The 17,936-nt window shown below is 57.4% G+C and overlaps 1 protein-coding gene across 1 annotated transcript; it reads left to right on the forward strand.

Annotated features, from left to right (window-relative positions):
- The first annotated feature begins 7,558 nt into the window (after nucleotides 1-7,558).
- Nucleotides 7,559-17,381, forward strand: ADAMTS15 (ADAM metallopeptidase with thrombospondin type 1 motif 15). The gene is made up of 8 exons (XM_051638335.1): nucleotides 7,559-8,491; nucleotides 12,395-12,527; nucleotides 13,120-13,287; nucleotides 13,882-14,165; nucleotides 14,881-15,058; nucleotides 15,172-15,353; nucleotides 15,936-16,111; nucleotides 16,506-17,381. The coding sequence occupies exons 1-8, from the start codon at nucleotides 7,565-7,567 to the stop codon at nucleotides 17,284-17,286; spliced, it is 2,829 nt and encodes a 942-aa protein (XP_051494295.1). The 5' UTR covers nucleotides 7,559-7,564; the 3' UTR covers nucleotides 17,287-17,381.
- The last annotated feature ends 555 nt before the right edge of the window (nucleotides 17,382-17,936 follow it).

A 17,936-nucleotide genomic window follows, 5' to 3' on the forward strand; every position in this document is an offset into this window, starting at 1 on the left:
CCCCCTTTGCCTAATCCTAAAAAGATCCAAAGAGTAAAGCAGCCTTTGGCACCTCGGAATTCCTGAGAAGCCAGAGTCTGGCTATGGGTTGAGACATGAGGTGCAGGCTTAAAGGCTGCTCTCCCTTTACTTGAGGATGTATTTACATCTGCCTCTCTATTATTATCTCCACTTAAAAGCCACATCCCTACCTATATAGTAAACACACAGCCCTGGCTCTAAATAGCAGCACTGCCCTGGGGCCAAGGCTCTGGTTACTTTGTCTTTTTAAAGTGTGGTTTTGACCGTAGGAGGGAAGGAAATAATAATAATTAAAAAAAAAAAAAAAAGGAGCAACCCCAGGCTCGGTGTAGTTCTCACCAGAGCCAAGAATCTGCAGCCTCACGGGGCTGGGCAGAAAACACAGCTCATGCTGTCGCGAAGTGCAGAGGCAGGACCAGGAGCCAAAACCCAGCCCAGACCCTCTGTCCTCCACCCCCAAACGCCGCCAAAGGTGCTTGCATCTCACCAAGGCTTTTCTTTGCCCAGGGCAAGGAGAGGGGGTGGCCCCTCCTCTGAAGGGGGCCAGGTGAGGCTGCAGGCGACACGGGGCCACGTCTCTCCCACAGGATGCGATTTATTCCCGGCTTTCCGCTCTGGGAGCTGCATCTTTGATCTCGGAGGACGCGCTTGCATCTTAGCCGGGAGGCACTGCTGGTTTTCATTAGCAGCTCGCTCTGCAAACAGTAGCTGGAATTTCTTGTAGCCCATAGGAGCCTCCTTAGGAACAACAGCAGAACTCCCCCGGCTGCCCCTCGGCAGCTCCTCCCAGCACAGGACCAGGCACCCCAAGAATTTCTGGGGTTCCAGCTTCTTGATCCCTTGCTGGACAGGCGGCCACCAGACCTTGCCTGCGGCTGGCATTTCTGTGGGGCTGGCAGAGCATGTGAGAGCCATTAACTCCCTGCTCACTGGGATTTAAGGACCCTTTTGATCAACCACTTGCAAACCCCCCCCCCCCCCCCCCGCCTCTCTGCAAAGCCTGGCAGTTGGGCAGCTCCCTCCTGGAGGGCCAAACCCTGTCCTGCCACCCAGCACCCATCTCCCAGGGGAGTTTTGGCTGCCAGGATAAGGCTCACGTTGCGTTTGCTGGTCTTGCTCTGCAGCAGCAAGTTTGCCCCGTTTTGGGGCTCTCTGGGGTGCTTTGCTCTCCCCTCCTTCCTCTGCAAATCTGCCTTTGCAGTGCCAGGCTGGTGCTTTAGGCATCCCCCTTGTTTGCTCTGCCCTCAGCCCAGGCGAAAAACAACGAGTTGGGAAAATTCTTGAAGCCATCAACAAAGCTGCTACAATCCCCCCCAGATATTACCACTAGATGTCAGTGCCACCCTGTGCTGGGTGGGTGGGAACCCTAAATCCATCCCTGCTGCTACGGAGCAGATCCAGCAGCAGATCCAGCAGCAGATCCAGCAGCAGATCCAGCAGGAGGAGAGCGGAGGGTTCCCTGCTGTGCCAGCTCAAACCCCCTCTGCTGACAGAAGAAGCAAGTCCATTAATTTTCCTTTAAAAGGCAGCAGGTGGGATGAAACATCTCCACTCAAAAAAGCAGCTGGGCTTGAAAAAGACTTTCAAGACTTTTAAATTAAGTTTTATTTATTTATTTATTTTAATCTCAGGGCCTTCACCCTGTGTCCTGCCAAGTTCTCTACAGTGAAACCATCTCAGCCTGCCGGTGAGATGCAGGGAAAGGGTTTCCTGCCTTAGGCTGGCATGAGAAGGGGAGATTTCGGCTTGATTTGGAGTGAGTGAGGCCCTGCAAGTGAATTAAGGAGTAAAATATGCCCTCCCGGTCCGAAACCCTGCCTTGGTTTCTGAACTCCTTACTCAGAAAGCAGCGCTTGGATTCATTTTGATGCTAATTAATGGGGCTGGAATGGGTTCGGGGCTGCACCTCCTCGGCGCGACCGCGAGAGGCCCTCCCCGCCTTACGAGTGGTGGTTATTGAGCCTTTGCTACCCCAAACCCCTCAGTACCCCCTAAAAAACCGCGTTTGCCAGCTCCTTAGTGCAATATTTCACCCCTCCGGCGCAGCAGCCCAGCCCCGGGACCCCGAAAAGTGGGGATATCCGATTTTTTAGGACTCGGGAAAGGGCAGGGACAGCCAGGCTGGGTTCTTGGTGCACCGGCCGATGCTGCTGCCTCCAAAAATTCCTGGAGCTGTGGCTGCACAGACCTGCTCCCAGCTCGCTGAGGGCAAAAGGCCACAGCTGTGACATGATCTTGCTTGATTTTAAAGGATTCTGCTTCTGATTTCTAAGCCATCCCAAAGCACCTCCGCGTTCATCCTGGATTTCTAACACGCGTTTGGGTTCGTGGTGCAACCCCCGGCGTTGGATTCCGTTTCACACCTCGATTTGCAGAGCAGGGAAGTGTCACCAGATGGCAACCCTGCTCCGGGCTGGGTCTGCAGCTCCAGTTGCGTGCAGGTGTTCCCTGCCAGGAAAGCAGGTTTATGGCTCTCCAAAACCCGAGGGCTCAGTCCTCCATGCAGCACTGCAGCCTCCTCCCCGGCTTCGTGCTCCCCTGGGAGCTGCTTCTCCACTTCCCGGCTGGGTCCTGAGGTTTGCAAGGTCTCCTGAGACCAGCACAGCAGCGAGAAGAGCCTCCAAAAACCACCTGGTCCTTCCCCAAACTCCTTTGCAAAGCTGTGTCTGACCTGGGGTTTAAAATCTTTACACTTGACAAAAACTCTCAAGCCTGCCCTGGGGTTCCTTTGAACCAGCCCATAGATAGTGCTAAATAAAGATGGCAAGTTATGATGGAAATATTCTTCTTGAGAAAATAAAACCACCCAGAACCACCACACCTGAGCCCCCTCTCCTGCCTGTTCCACTCCTGCATGGCTCATGGGCTGATGAAAATGAGTGAACATCATAACATGACAGTGAACATTGCCTGAGTGAGGAGCATCCTCAGCATCTGGCTTGTGACTCCCCAGCACCTCAGGTTTATTCCATCATTTTGACAACCTTTCAAGCTCACCCAGACCAGTGGCTTTGCCCTTTTTTTTGCAGGTGTAGTGTCTTTATGCATCTCCAGTTTAGGTATTTCTAAGATGAGCAGCACATAAAGCTAATGCATCAAGGATGGACCCAAGTCTCAGGTAAGTGGGTCCAACGCAGAGCTGTGGAAGTCTTGGGGCACAAATCTTCAGGCTGAAGGTGTGTGTATGAATTGTAATAAACATGTGACACTGCTTCTTGGGGATGTGTGGGCCCATTGGCTCCTCTTAAACTTCCACGTTGTTTTAGAGCATCCTGGAAAAAACCTGCTTCTGTTTTCCTTTAAACTGGAGATAAATACCAAGGGGGGTGAAGATTGAGGGGGATTTGGGAGGCTTTGTGGGTGCATGAGCTACCAGCAACCCCAGAACCTGCAATACTGCCTGGAAATCAGGCAAACCCAAGCTTTACAACTGTTCACCATATCTTGGCATTCCCATATGGAAGCCCTGCCAGATGCCAGAGGTGACAATGTGTGTGGGGACCATGCCAGAAGGCAGCAGAGATGCTCCTGCTCCAGGAGCAGTGAGACATGACACAGGGATCCTTCTCCTGTGTTGCCTGTGTGTGGAGGGAGTGGGCTGATTTCATTTTTGTTGTGGCCCTCATAGACATGTGCTTGAAGGTGTTTAAAGCCCAGATCCTCTTCTCCCGCCGGTGCTGCTGCCATCCCTGTTGTGCAAAAGAACTGCAAGGGCTGCATGGAAAAGCCAAGGCAGAGCATCCTGCCTCCTCCAGTCACTATCATATGAACCACAATAAATCTAATTAAATTCAGCCTCTTCCTGGACCAAGGATGGGGCAGGGTTTAGGTTACAAAGACTTCCACGTGCTCAGGTTTCTCGTGTATCTCTCCCTCAATGACCCTACCTAGACCCAGCCAGATTTGTTTTTTGTTTGGTTTTTGTGTGTGTGTGTTTGTTTGTTGTTTGTTTGTTTTCCTCTTTTTTTTTTTATTTTTTCTCCAAGCTTTTCTTTCCTGGAAAGCCTCCTGACAACTCTCTTTGACTCATCTGCAGTCCCTGGAGAGGATCCTCCTTCCTGCCCATGTGGTGAGGAATTGGGAGAGCACAGCTTGAACTCTTGGGTGAGAGCCCAGGCCTCTGATCTGCCAACCTCTCAGACAAGTGAACAACTTGCAAGGCCAGTTCTTCCCTGCCTACAACCTTTCCACTCTATCTTTGGCCTGGACCTCTCAGATGGTCCATTTAAAACGATTTCTTTTGTGAGCTGGAACATCCAGGAGATGTGTAATTTTTTAATTTATTTCTAACTTAACACCCTTGGCATCTCACTGGTCACAAAGGAAAATAGAAAAAAAGAAAAAGAGAAAGAAAGAAAAATAACTTGTCACCCCTTCCCAGAGGTGCTTGGGATGAAGCAGGAGGAAGATGGGAGAAGAAGGGTCTACACTACAGACCCTCACATTGATATTTCAAGATCAGACCTGGGTGAGATGGGTTTCCAGGCAAATATCAACATAGGAGCTGAATTTACCTTATATATCTTAATATACATGAATATACCTTATTATCCATAGCTGTTCAATTAGGTCCAGAGGCACCTTCCATCTCTGTTTCCTGCTCACCAGATGTACTCACCTTTCTCCAGCCATTCAGTCCTGGCAAGCAGAAGAGCAGCCAGATTCAGCCCCTAACACAGGAAGGGGACACAGTGAGACCAGGGAGTCTCACACCAACTCTTCCCACAGCTGTGGGTACAAGCATGGGATGGGCAACATATACTCAGCAGCTTTTCTGCTCCCCACGGGCAGGGAAACGAAGGCAGCAGAGCGTTTGGCTCACAAGCAAAGCTCCATCTTTGGGTAGTTGATTCCCACCTGTCCAGGGAGACAGTGAGGACAGGGGAGGCTGTGAGAGAGCAGCCAGCAGCTCCACCCCTCCACTTCAACCCCAAAGATGCCAACACGCCGTTCATGTTATGGGATGGAGCAAGTCTGGCTCAAACCCAGTGTCTGATGGGATGGAGCGGGTCTCAGCTCAGGCAGAGACAAAACACTCACATGTTCTGCCTGCCTTTCCCCATCAGGAGGCAATCAGATGTTCTCCAGGCTGGAGGTAAAGTCATGTCAGTTCAGTTTGACTCATCCTCTGCTGCTGGAGAAGATCTACCAGATGGAGGAGCTGGAGCTCCTAGGGCTGCAGTGATTAACCCTGGCTTGATGACCTCCAAGCTGGGGTACCTGGAGCCATGGTAGGGACATTTCTGCTCTCTTTCTGCTCCTCACTAGTATCTCTGTGGGTCAGAAACCATCTGAGCTCCTTGCAGCTCAGTGTATGTGCTGCACTGCACAGTCTCCTGCTGTGTCCTTCCCCAGGGCTGAGCACCAAACTCTGCCTGAGATGGTGCAAGAGCTGCTGCCCACCCATTGCACGTGAAGGGAAGGAGAATGTCTTAAAACATGAAGCCACAAAGAGCAAACAGAGAGGAGGTGGGGACAGGAGGCAGCACGGCAGCCCCCCTGTCCCACTGAGGAACTTGGCATGGCTTCAAAAACAAGCTTCACTCCCCACATGTCTCCAGGAGCTGAGGGCTCAGCCTAGAGCTGGATGCTGGTGTAAAGTGGCACCTCTGGGACCATGTGCCAGCCTGGATGCTGTTTCCAGGACATACTTGTCTTGTTGAATGGGACAGTGCCATGGGAAGGAGAAGATCTCCTGGCACCTCAAGATGCCCAAGATTGTGTCCCTTGTCCCTTCCACCTCCCCTCCCTGTGCTGCCCCTTTTCCCTCTGTGGTCCTGTCGACAGCCCTGGACACACAACACTTTGGCCAGCAGACAAAATCCCTGATTCACTGAGCCCAGCACAGTCAGATGATTATTGTTGGGTCACAAGTTCAGCTGCAAGGCACACGACCAAGCAAACCACGGAGTGGGGAAGCACTGGCACCAAAATGAGCCAGACTGCAGGCTCTGGGCTCTGCCTCTTGAGCAACAGCCTTGGCTGAGGTTTTGTGTATGCACCAATTCTTAAACTGTGCTTCAGCCCTTGTTGAGGCTTCAAAGCACATCAAAACCAGCTTGTCTATGAGAAGGACTTAATTTTACCATTAAACCATCCTGAAGTGCTGGAAAGGAGCATGGGATGTAAGGAGACAGAGGACTTGGGTGCCCAGTGGTAGCCTGGGGGCATTACTGAAATATCTATCCTTCCTTCTGGCCACAAAAGCAGCTTGTGTGGAGGCAGAGCTGCTGCAGGGGAAACAAATCCTCCTTGGGCACCCCCTGTGCAGCCCATCCTCATGTCAGGGTGCTTACTGCTGCCAGTAAATCTGTTCTTCAGCCACAGTTACTGAGGACCCTTCATCACTCTCCTTTTAACTGCTGTGCTCCAAAAAGTTCTACCCATGGTGAGATCTTTCTACCTCCCAACAGCATCAGCTGCCCCATCACCCTCCCTGGTCCCAAGCACCATTCTGATGGTCACTCTGGTGGGTGAAACTGGGGACATGACTGTATAATTCATAGAGTGTGTCCCTGGGTCCCAGTGGAGAGGATATTACCGGTATTAACACCTACCCAGTGCTCCCTGTGGTGGCCCTGGGGGTGCAGGGGAGCTGAGCTCTATCCTGAGATGTGGAAATCGCCCCTTTGCCCCCTGATTGGAGCCACTTGGTGGGGCTGGGGTGGGGTAGTGAGGGCTGCACCAAAAGTGGGTCCCCTGGGGAGGAGAGCACCAGGAGAGCCCTGGGCTGGAGACACAGAGGGGGGGTCACTGGGGCCGTGCTCGCTGGGATGGCAGGTCCGAAGGAGGGACAGAGCCCGGGTCTCCGTGCCCGGCTCACCTGGGGGGTGAAAAAAAACCTCTTAACACCCTTCCGAGAGCTCGAGCCCAAAGAGCAAGATCTGAGAACTAACCCCCCCAACAGCAGGTCCCCCGGCTCTGCTGAGCAGCCCCAGCGCGGAGCCGAGAACCCCACTGCGCACCCCCGAGTCCCTCCTCCGCACCCCCATCTTTGCGGGTTTCCCCCTCCACACCCCCCTGGGACCACCGACCTTCATCCTCCTCCCCCTCGGCTCAAACCAGGACCGGAGCCCGGCAGAGAGGAGCATCCCTGGAGGGGGGGGGGGGGGCTGCGGGGTCTGCTGCAAGAATATAAGCGGAGAGGGCCCCCCCTCCAGCCCCATCCCCCCTCCCCGAGGCTGTGCCGTCCCCCCCACCCCCAGCACCGCCCCGGGCGGAGCGCGGCTCTCCCGGCCCCGCTCCTGCCCCAGCCCCGCTCCGCTCCGGAGTGGCTGTTGCGGGGCCAAACCGCGCCCCGACCCACCCCTCTCCTCGCCCCCCCCGCATCCTCATCCCGCCCTATATAAACCCGATGCGCCCCATAAGGCAGGTACCGGCGGGGCAGGCACGGCCGCTCCGCTCCCCTCCAGCCTCCGCCGAGTTTTGGGAAAAGGAGGAGGAGGAGGGAGGGAGGGAGGGAGGAAGGGGGGGGCCGGGTCGTGCTTTTCCCCCCCCCCCCGCCTCCCCCAAACCCCGATGCCGCCGGCGTGAGCCCGCCGGGATGATGCTGCTGCTGCTGCTGCCGCTGCTGCTGGGGACCCCGGGGCTGAGCCTGCCCCCGGGGGGGGGCCCGGAGGACACTCAGCTGGTCACCCCCCTCCGCCTGGACCCCGACATCAACGGCCGCCCTTACTTCAGGCGGGGCCCCGCCGAACCCCCCCGGGGAGGCCAAGCGGTGGTTTTCCAGCTCTCGGCTTTCGGGGAGGATTTCTACCTCCACCTCACCCCCGACGCCCACTTCATCGCCCCCGCCTTCGCCGCTCACTACCTGGGGGTCTCCCCCGATGCCGCCCACCCCCTCCCCGCCCTCCGCCACTGCTTTTATTCGGGGGATGTCAACGCCGACCGGGAATCTTTCGCCGCCCTCAGCCTTTGCGGGGGGCTCCGGGGGGCTTTCGGTTACCGGGGAGCCGAGTACATCATCAGCCCGGTGGCGGGGGGCTCGGCGGGGGGAGCCCACCGCCTGCAGCGCCGCAGCCCCGGCCGCCCCGTCGGGGCCGGAGCATCCCGCTGCGCCGTGGGCTCCGGGCTCACCCCCGGGGTGCTGCAGGCGCTGGACAAGTACCGGGGGCGTGGGGGGGCAAAAAAAGGGGGTCGGGCCAAACGATTCGCCTCGGTCCCCCGGTACGTGGAGACCTTGGTGGTGGCCGACGAGTCGATGGTGAAGTTCCACGGGGATGATCTCCAGCACTACCTGCTCACCCTGATGGCCACGGCCGCTCGGCTCTACAAGCATCCCAGCATCCGGAACCCCATCCAGATCTCCGTGGTCAAGTTCCTCCTCATCGGGCAGGATGACAAAGGGCCCAAGGTCACCGGCAACGCCGCCCTCACCCTCCGCAACTTCTGTGCCTGGCAGAAGAAGTGGAACAAGGTCAGCGACAAGCACCCCGAGTACTGGGACACTGCCATCCTCTTCACCAAGCAGGTGTGTGCGCGTGCGTGTGCGGGGGTGGAAGACCCAGAGGGGCTGTCCCCAATTTAAAGGAGCTCTGGGCTGTGCTAAGGGCTCCTGCATCTCAGCTCCCGTGCACACTGGAGGAGGTTGCCCTTGTGTCCTGATCCCCCCTGCCCTTGGGACCCTCCACCCGCAGATAGCAGGGTGGGGTGAACAGAGGTGTGGGGGAAGCCTGCTTTGGGCCAGCCCTCCCTGTCCTCCGGGCAGGTTTTGTTTAGCAGCCTGAAGAAAGCTCGACCAAGGGGTGAGTGAGGCCAGGAGGTGCAAAGGCAGGTTGTCCCCATGGGCAGAAACCTGCTGCTCCATCCTCTGCCTGCTGGCAGGAGCCTCAGCAGCCAATGCCCAGAGGCCACCACCCCAAAACACAGGGTCTGAGCCTAGAAGAGGAGGACTGCAGCCCCCTCTTCCCCCTCCCCAGCTGGGAACAGCTCACACTGCCACCTGCCAAGAAAAAAAACCAAACCCACTCCCTGCTCCATCTGACTCATGGTCCTCCTGAGAACCCGGACCTCTCCTCCTGCAGTGGGAGAGGGGCTTTGCTGAGCTCCCTTTCCCTGACCTTTCACTCTGCAGGGTGTTTGCTGCACCAGGATGAGCTCTCCATCCCCCCTCCCTATAAACTGGGGGACACCAAAGCCGTGTCTCCACTCCCAGGTTATCCCTGCCAAAAGCTCCTCCTCTTCCCTGTGGGAGACCATTCCCAAAATGTCTTTCCAGGTGGTGGGTGGGAAGGATATAGCAACCAGCTGGGTTCAGCTGCCCCTTCTCTGGGGTCAGAGCTGGCTGGTGACGGCTCAGAACAGGAATGATGCTGTGCAGGACGTGCAGGACCTTGTCCTACCCATTCTCCCTGTCCCCCCACCCCGGGCAGGGACCGTGTCCTCCATCCAGCTGTAAATCCTGCTGGAGCACAGGCAGGGTTGAACCCCATCCTGCTGGAGCAGCTCCTGCCTGTGCGGGTCTGCTGTGAAGAGGAGGAAGCCCAGTGACAGCCCTGCATGGACGAGCCAGCTCCAGGGCTGGTGGAAACCTGGTGAGGTCAGTGGAGCTGCACGTGGGATGGATTCGGTCCCAGCACTTCGAACGCTGCGGATCACGGCTGGGATGTGCATTTTTTACACATTGCTAAACCAGCCATTCCTGAAATCCCAGAGCAAGCTCGGTGCGAAGGCACACGATGGAGGAGACATCTGCCTGCCTTGAGCACATCCATCTGTGCTCCCCTGACACCTTCAGAGCTTATCTCCCTGCCAAAAAGCACTTACATCAAACCCCGACTTAAATTTCACCTCAAGCCTGGTTGATGGGCAGTTTCCAGTTGTGTCAATGAGTGGCTGATGAATGGGGCTGTCCTCTCCAGCTCTGCTCTGCTCCCGCCTGCCTTGCTGGATCATGGATTTGCCCTTGGGGTGGGTGCAGATCTGCCAGGAACCATGTCCATGGGACCTTCACCTTCCTACCTGAGCTGTTGTTTGTTGGAGGGTCCTGCAGAGCATCCAGCCTTCAGCCACATTCTTGCCTCTTGGAAACAGCATCACAGAGGGCTCAGCCAAGCTTCCCACCCATCCTTGACCTTGATGTCCCACCAGCAAAGGTCTGCTGAATGTCTTTGTCCTGCTGTAAAACCAAAGGGACATTGCACCAAGGAACATCTGGCTGTAGCTGAGTGTGGAGCAGGTGTGGTGGGGGAATTTGGAAACCCACACTCTGTAGCTCAAGCTTTTTGGGGTTGCTTTGGGAAGCCTCCGTGGTTGGGAGAGTGTGCATGACCTCTGGGTAAGCCAATTAATGCAATAGCCAGAAGGATCCTCCCCAGCTGACCTGCACAACATCTCCAGAAGTTCACAAGGGGATGAAGAAGTGTTCAAAGATGAAAGTCAGGCTGGCAGGAGAGCCCTGATGGCGCATCCAGAAGGTTGCTTGCAACCCCTCAGCACATTGCAAGGGGCACCAGGATGTCCTCCCTGTGTTTGGGCTGGCCTGAGGAACACAGGTGACAGGGAGCACACCATGCAGAGGCAGAGCTGGCCCTTCACACTCCGCTTTCCATCCTTAAACCTCTCGTGTGTTTCTCTCCTCCCCTCCATAACTCCATCCTTGCTCCACTGCTTGCATTGCCTTCCCTCCTGAGCAGGCTGGACCCCCCAGCAAAGCTGGAGGAGATGTTCTGGGGGGTGAAGACCCCTCAGGAGAGCCCAGGGATGCTGCCCACAGCCTTTGAAAGTGGAGAGGTTAGGGTGAAACCCCGCCAGGAGTCACTTGCTCCTGTATCCCACAGCCAGCCAGGGAGGTTCAGAGCCAGAAGTGGGTCAGTGTGTCAGTGCAGGTGTTGGGCCAGGAGCCAAAATCCTGCCGAGTCAAAGGGAGGAAACAGCAACTCTTCCAAGAGCAGTGAGCAGGGAGCCACCAGCGGCCACCTCCTCCCCGTGATGTTCTGTTGTTTCCTCCCCATCCTCACCCCCAAACACCCAGAGCAGGAGAGCATGGGCAGGGAGGCAAGCTGCAGCCCTGGGGTGGCTCAGCATAGTCCTGGCACTGGCTCTTGGTGGCATTTTGGGACACGGAACCCTGGGCCTGGGCTTGCCAGCCCCACGTAGTCACCTGCCACCAGGGGGATGTGGGGTTGCCACCTGCTTGTCCCTGCCAGCAGTGATACACAGCGGGATCAGGGTCCCAGATGAGCAGGAACATCAGCTGTATGACGGGGTTTCCCACCAGTCACCACTGCAGGCCCAGACCTGATGTTTCTCCACCTCTCCAGAGACCACGGCCTCAACTGTGCCTCCACAGCCACAGGTCTCCTGTTAAAGCCATCTCAGCCCTGGCAGGGGCTCTTCAACCTCCTCAGGACTGTGATTTCCCCAGGGCTGAACCTGCCTGCGGGGGAATGCCGGCAGCCTGGAAACCTCTCTGGAAATGTTGGCTGGAGCCCTGGTGTGAGGTCTCGAGCAACCCGAGCGCTCTGGCGGGCGCGGAGCATGAATCACACTTATTTATAGCCCGGGAGCACCCGGCCAGCCCTTTACGTTTTGCTTCTCATGTGGAAAGTGGCTCCTTGCCCCCCTGCACCGTCTCCTCTGCAGCTCCCGGCCCCGCTGGGATGGCACTGAGGGAAGGGGACAGTGCTCCAGCTCTCCCAAGCCACCAAGAGACCCCAGCAGGGGAAGAGAACACCTGAGGACAAGGCTGCAGCTGTCGTGTGTCTTCAAACAGGGAATTTTTATGTGCATCAGCACCTTCGGAGCCCAAAGAAAGGCAGACCCACCTACAACAGGACCTTTCCCATCCCCTGTCCTGGCTGCATCTGTGTGGGGTCCAGCAGTCCTGGTGTTGGGGGTGGAAGGCTGAGCTGACTTCTCCTTCAATCAGCTGGGTTGCTCCTCAAGGAACGGCTTCAAAGTGCCCTGGAGTGCTTCTCTTAGCCTTGGGAACCTCTGGAGCCAATCCAGGGACTTCCTGTTCCTGGGAAGAAGTTAAGAAATGAGGTTGAGAAGCAGCTCAGCCCTGAGCCCAAGGCCAGGTGCCTCCTTGTCCATCTGCCTGGATCTGGTCTCTCAGCTGGCACTGAAGAAGGGAGCCAGGCTGACTCCTCCGTGCTGAAACCAGCTCCACCCTTTGCTGGAGGAGCCTTTTGGGTGGGAAAAGCTGCTGCCGGAGGCACGGGAGGATGCCAGGCATAAACAACATTCCCAGTGCCAGGGTTAAATGCAAACACATCATTACTCTGGTCCAGGGTGAGGTTTCCTGCCTCTGATGGAGTCCCCAATCCCTTTGGGATGCAACCTGGGATCGGCTCCTGTGGTGCACTGCGGATGGGGAGCTGTGATTCCCCTGCTGGACCTGGGATTAACCCCTCCCCTCCATCTCTCACAGGACCTGTGTGGTGCCACCACCTGTGACACGCTGGGGATGGCAGATGTGGGCACCATGTGTGACCCCAAGCGCAGCTGCTCCGTCATCGAGGACGACGGGCTGCCCTCAGCTTTCACCACTGCCCACGAGCTGGGTAAGGCTCTCTGCTCTCCCCGCCCTCTCGGGAGCAATGCCAGGTTAAAAATAAACCCTGGTTTCAGCTGCTGGAAGATCAGACAATAACCAGTGTCTGGTGAGGAGGAAACTCCACTTTGGAGCACGAGACGTAGGCTGGGTGGGAAAGAACCGAGAAAGGAAAAGGCTTTGCTGTTGTGGTTGCTCCCTCAGTGGGTGGGTTGCCAGGATTCTGGAGTCCTGAAATAACAGGCTGAGGGCACACCTACCTCCAGAGACACTTGAGACGGGGAGGAGGATGAGGGAGGGGGCAGGAGTGGTGAATCTTCCCTTTGCAATGTCCTTTGTCCTTCCTTTCCACTCCTGGCCACGCTTGAGGCAGCTGGGGCAGCTGTGCTGGCTCAGGGCTGCTCCTGGCAGGGTGGTTCACACATGCTGGTCCTGCAGGCCCTTCCCCACGTGTCTCCTGGGCTGCCCACAACCTTTGCCATCCTTGCAAGGGGCTGACCTGCTCCGTGCCTCAGTTTCCCCCGTTGCAAGAAGCTGTGGGGACCCTGCTGTGCATGCCAGGAGGGGTTATCCATGTTGCCTCTCCTTATCCTTCCACCCAGGCCACGTCTTCAACATGCCCCACGACAACGTGAAGGCCTGCGAGGAGGTCTTTGGTAGGCTGAAGACCAACCACATGATGTCCCCCACCCTCATCCAGATTGACCGTGCCAACCCCTGGTCAGCTTGCAGTGCTGCCATCATCACCGACTTCCTCGACAGTGGCCATGGTGAGCCCTCCTGCTCCCCCACCCTCCTACCTGTGTCCCTGTCCCAGGGGATGGTCACTGGGAGAGGCTGATTAGGCTGTAGAGCAGCTCTTCTCCTCCTTCTGTGAACAAAGTCAGAAGGAAATTACAGGTTGCCCAGGGAAGCTGTGGTTGCCCCATCCCTGGAAGTGCTCAAGGCCAGGTTGGATGGGGCTTGGATCAACTTGGCCTAGTGGGATGGGTCCTTCCCACCCAACCCACTCTGTGATTCTATGAAATGCAGAGTTTGGTGGCATTTCTGCACCAACGTTCTTAGTGCTGGGGTGTCACTGCCCTGAGGCTCCCAACACTGCTCTGCCCAGTGTCACCAAGGGATGGAGTCACTTGGGATGCCGAGCTGACCGCGAGGACAACCCTGGGGTAGCACCTGGTTTTTCATAAAAACCAAACTGGTTTTCCATACAAACCAATGAAGATCACCACTATTTAGCTGGGATAGCTTTGGCCAAATTCCCAGCAGCCCTCCCTCACCTCCCTGCAGCCACCCTGCCACCCACCCTGGTCCCTACAACCCACCTGAGGACCTGGTAGATGCAGCCATCTCCTCTCCCACAGGAGACTGCTTGCTGGACCAGCCAACCAAACCCATCCCGCTGCCTGAAGACCTGCCAGGGACCAGCTACAGCCTGAACCAGCAGTGTGAGCTGGCCTTTGGGGTGGGCTCCAAGCCCTGCCCCTACATGCAGTACTGTGCCAAGCTCTGGTGCACGGGCAAGGCCAGGGGACAGATCGTCTGCCAGACCCGGCACTTCCCCTGGGCTGATGGCACCAGCTGTGGTGAAGGGAGGTTCTGCCTGAAGGGCGCCTGCGTGGAGAGGCACAACATCAGTAAGTACAGGGTGAGTACCTGCACCACCAGCCCCCCCCCCCCCCACCCAAATAAAACATCCCGTGAGGTCTTTCGTGGGTGGCTGGGATGAGAAATCCTCCACCTTCTGGTGCTGGGAGGTCCCTTGGGTGTTGCACTGGGGGGAAAGAGCTGGAGGACCTGTGGGGAGTGCTGGACAACAGCTCTGGAGACAGGCTGGGAGAGTTGGGGTGTTCAGCCTGGAGAAGAGAAGGCTCCAGGGAGACCTTAGAGCACCTTCCAGTGCCTGAAGGGGCTCCAGGAAAGCTGGGGAGGGGCTTGGGACAAGGGCAGGGAGAGAGAGGACAAGGGGGAGCAGTTTCAAGCTGAAATAATGGATATTAGGAAGAAATTCTTTGTTGTGAGGGTGGTGAGACCCTGGCCCAGGTTGCCCAGGGAAGCTGTGGCTGCCCCATCCCTGGCAGTGTTGAAGGGCAGGTTGGATGGGGCTTGGAGCAGCCTGGGCTGGTGGGAGGTGTCCCTGCCCAGGCAGGGAGGTTGGAACTGGATGATCTTTAAGGTCCCTTCCCACCCAAACCATTCAATGACATTCCTCAGGGCAGGATGCTGCTGCTCCACTCCTGGTCAGGTTTAGGAGAAGCCAGCAGAGGTTTTCCTTGTGAAAGGATCGCTCCAAGCCTGGAGACACCCAACTTGGGATGGAGCCAGCAGCAGATGCAGCATCTCACCCCACCCTATCCCCGCAGGTGGACGGCGGCTGGGCCAAGTGGGCGCCCTACGGGCAGTGCTCCAGGACCTGTGGTGGAGGGGTGCAGCTGGCCAAGAGGGACTGCACCCACCCCGTGCCTGCCAACGGGGGCTCCTACTGCCAGGGCGTCCGCCTCAAGTACCGCTCCTGCAACCTGGAGCCCTGCCCTGCTGCAGGTAAGGGGCTGGGGCAAAGCTCCTGCTCTGCAGGGCCTGCAACCACCCCACCAAACGGGATCCGGAGGTCCAAGGATGCTCCCCAACCCTACACACATCCCTGTTTCTTCCAGTGCCTGGGAAGAGCTTCCGTGAGGAGCAGTGTGAGGCTTTCAACGGGTACAGCCACAGCACCAACCGCCTCACTGCCTCTGTCTCCTGGGTCCCCAAATACTCTGGTGTTTCACCCCGGGACAAGTGCAAACTCATCTGCCGCGCTAACGGCACCGGCTACTTCTACGTGCTGGCACCCAAGGTTGGTGAGGGACCCCCGAAGTCAACGTCTGGGCTGCAGGATGACTCCAGCCTGCCTGGAAATGAACGGGTTCTCCTTGCCTGGTGTCAGAGGAGGTTGTAGAGGAGGGGAATCCAGCAGGCTGGTATGGATCGGCCTGTGTGTGTCCCCTTGCTCACTTCTGGGATGGCGTTGGTCCGTGGAGGGTCTTCCTCCAGGTTTGTGAAGGTGCCTCTGGGATATGCCCATAGTCCTGAAATAGAGGATGATGGTGCTGGCAATGGTGGCACCACACCAGACAGGGTGGTGTTGGCTGTGTCCCCAGCACAGCCCGTCCCCTTTGCACCCACGCAACAGAAAGGGCAGAAAATTATGTAGCTGCAGAAGAAAAGGGACGTGGTCCCACCCAGCTCTTCTCAGAGACCCTAAAATTCCCAACTGCAAAGCAGAGCATGGGGAAAGGGTGACAAGGTGGCTGCTTGCATCTCCTTGGGAGCTGCTGGGTTGATGCAGGTAGCCCTGGGTGGGATGGTGGCATCTCGGGGGGGGATTGTGGGGTGGCACAGGGAAAGGCAGCAGCCTGTTTTTCTCACCCTCGTGCAGGTTGTGGACGGCACCCCTTGCTCCCCAGACTCCACCTCGGTCTGTGTCCAGGGCAAGTGCATCAAAGCTGGTTGTGATGGGAAGCTGGGCTCCAAGAAGAAGTTTGACAAATGCAGTGTCTGTGGAGGAGACAACAAGAGCTGCAAGAAGGTCTCAGGCTTGTTCACCAAACCCATGTAAGTATTAGGAGACGACATCCTCTCCCAGCTCTGCTTTTTGGGGTGGCTGCAGGGTGGTGGTGGGGGCCAAGTCCATCCCGAGCAAAACTAGTGTCCATCACTGTGTGGAGACCTGGGCTAGCTCTGAAGGAGAAGCAGGGCACATTTAAAGTGCTACCAGCTTCTGCTGATGGAGTTCTCTGGTACATCTGTACTGTTGAGAGAGAGGAGCTGAAGCATCTTCTCATACCTGGGTGACCTCAGCAAAACCCAGAGTAGGGAGGAGATTCAAAACTGTCTTCATGGGAAGGAGGAGATAAGTGTGGGAAGACCTCAGAGCTCTGGGCTGAGACCAAGTTGCAGCAGAGGTGCCCCTGCCTGACAGCCTGCCCTGCCTGCTCTTCTCTTCCAGGCACGGCTACAACTTCGTGGTGGTGATCCCGGCTGGTGCCTCCAACATCGACATCAGGCAGAGGGGCTACAAAGGGCTGATCAGCGACGACAACTACCTGGCGCTGAAGAACGGGCAGGGCAAGTACCTGCTCAACGGGCACTTCATTGTCTCTGCCGTGGAGAGGGACCTGCTGGTGAAGGGCAGCGTCCTGCGCTACAGCGGCACCGGCACGGCTGTCGAGAGCCTGCAGGCCTTCAAACCCATCCAGGAACCCTTGACTTTGGAGGTGCTCTCCGTGGGGAAGATGACCCCTCCTCGGGTCCGCTACTCCTTCTACCTCCCCAAGGAAAGCAAAGAGGACAAGTCCTCCTACAAGAAGGAAGGCAAGACCCCACCCGACCTCAACAACAGCGTCCTCAGCTTGTCCAACCGCTTGGACGGCGGCAGACCCAGCTACAGGCGTCCCAGCTACAAGTGGGCAACGGGGGGGTGGGAGGCTTGTTCTGTCACCTGCGGGGACGGGCTGCAGAAGCGCTGGGTGGCTTGTCACGACTCCTACGGCCAACCAGCCACCGAGTGTGACCTGGCGCAGCGACCGGCTGACGTCCGGCTCTGCGGGGAGCCCTGCCCGGCCTGGGAAGCCGGACCGTGGTCTCCTTGCTCCAAGAGCTGTGGCCGGGGTTTCAAGAGACGGGCGTTGAAGTGCTTGGTCCCAACCGGGCGCTCGTTGCCCCGGGAGAGTTGCAATTTCCGGAGGAAGCCCCAGGAGCTGGATTTTTGCACCTTGAGGCCGTGCTGAGCAGGCTTAGGGGTGTCTGCGAGGAAGGACACGGTGTCCCCCTGGCTGGAAGGAGAAGCCGAGCAGCAGCCAGGGACTGGGAGAGGGGGAGATGTCCATAGCACATATCAAATGATGGGGGGGGGGGGGGATGGGGGAAGAAAAAATGGGGAGAGGGGGAGAAAAAAAAAAAAGGCCCTGGGTGTGGGGACCGAGCACACACACCCTGTGCACCCGGGAGAGAGGAGCCGTACTGACCAAGTCGCTCGGGGACAGGGCAGGAACAAACATCTACCTCGAAGCCGCAGGACGACGCGGGGACCCACTGGTGGAGGCTGGGAGCTGGGGGGGGATGGATGGAAACCAGGGGTATCCCTGCCTGGGATGGATCCCAGGGCAGGAAGGGGGGTGCCCCGAAATTGCACAGTAGAAACCTCCCCCATCTTCCCTGGGTCAAACCTACCTCCCCCCTCTCCGGGCTCCCCCAACACTCGTGCTAAATGGGACCAAAATGATTTATGGACACAAGGAAGGCCAAGGAGCCTGTCCAGCTGCCAGCGTGACAAGGGGCTGGGGACTGATCCCTCCAGAGCTTGCTGGCCACGACCTTGCAGCCCTGGAGGTCTGGAGAGCCCCAGCAGCATCCCCAGGCCAGGCTGGAAGGTGGTGGC

This window comes from Apus apus, chromosome 22 (assembly GCF_020740795.1).
Source record: "Apus apus isolate bApuApu2 chromosome 22, bApuApu2.pri.cur, whole genome shotgun sequence".
Taxonomy (NCBI): domain Eukaryota; kingdom Metazoa; phylum Chordata; class Aves; order Apodiformes; family Apodidae; genus Apus; species Apus apus.

Excerpts from the sequence above, each read along its gene's own strand:
- ADAMTS15 (XM_051638335.1), top strand. The coding sequence starts at position 7,565 with ATGATGCTGCTGCTGCTGCTGCCGCTGCTGCTGGGGACCCCGGGGCTG. Across the intron at positions 12,528-13,119 it reads CACCACTGCCCACGAGCTGG|GCCACGTCTTCAACATGCCC; the intron begins GTAAGGCTCTCT and ends CCTTCCACCCAG. Across the intron at positions 15,354-15,935 it reads TCTACGTGCTGGCACCCAAG|GTTGTGGACGGCACCCCTTG; the intron begins GTTGGTGAGGGA and ends ACCCTCGTGCAG.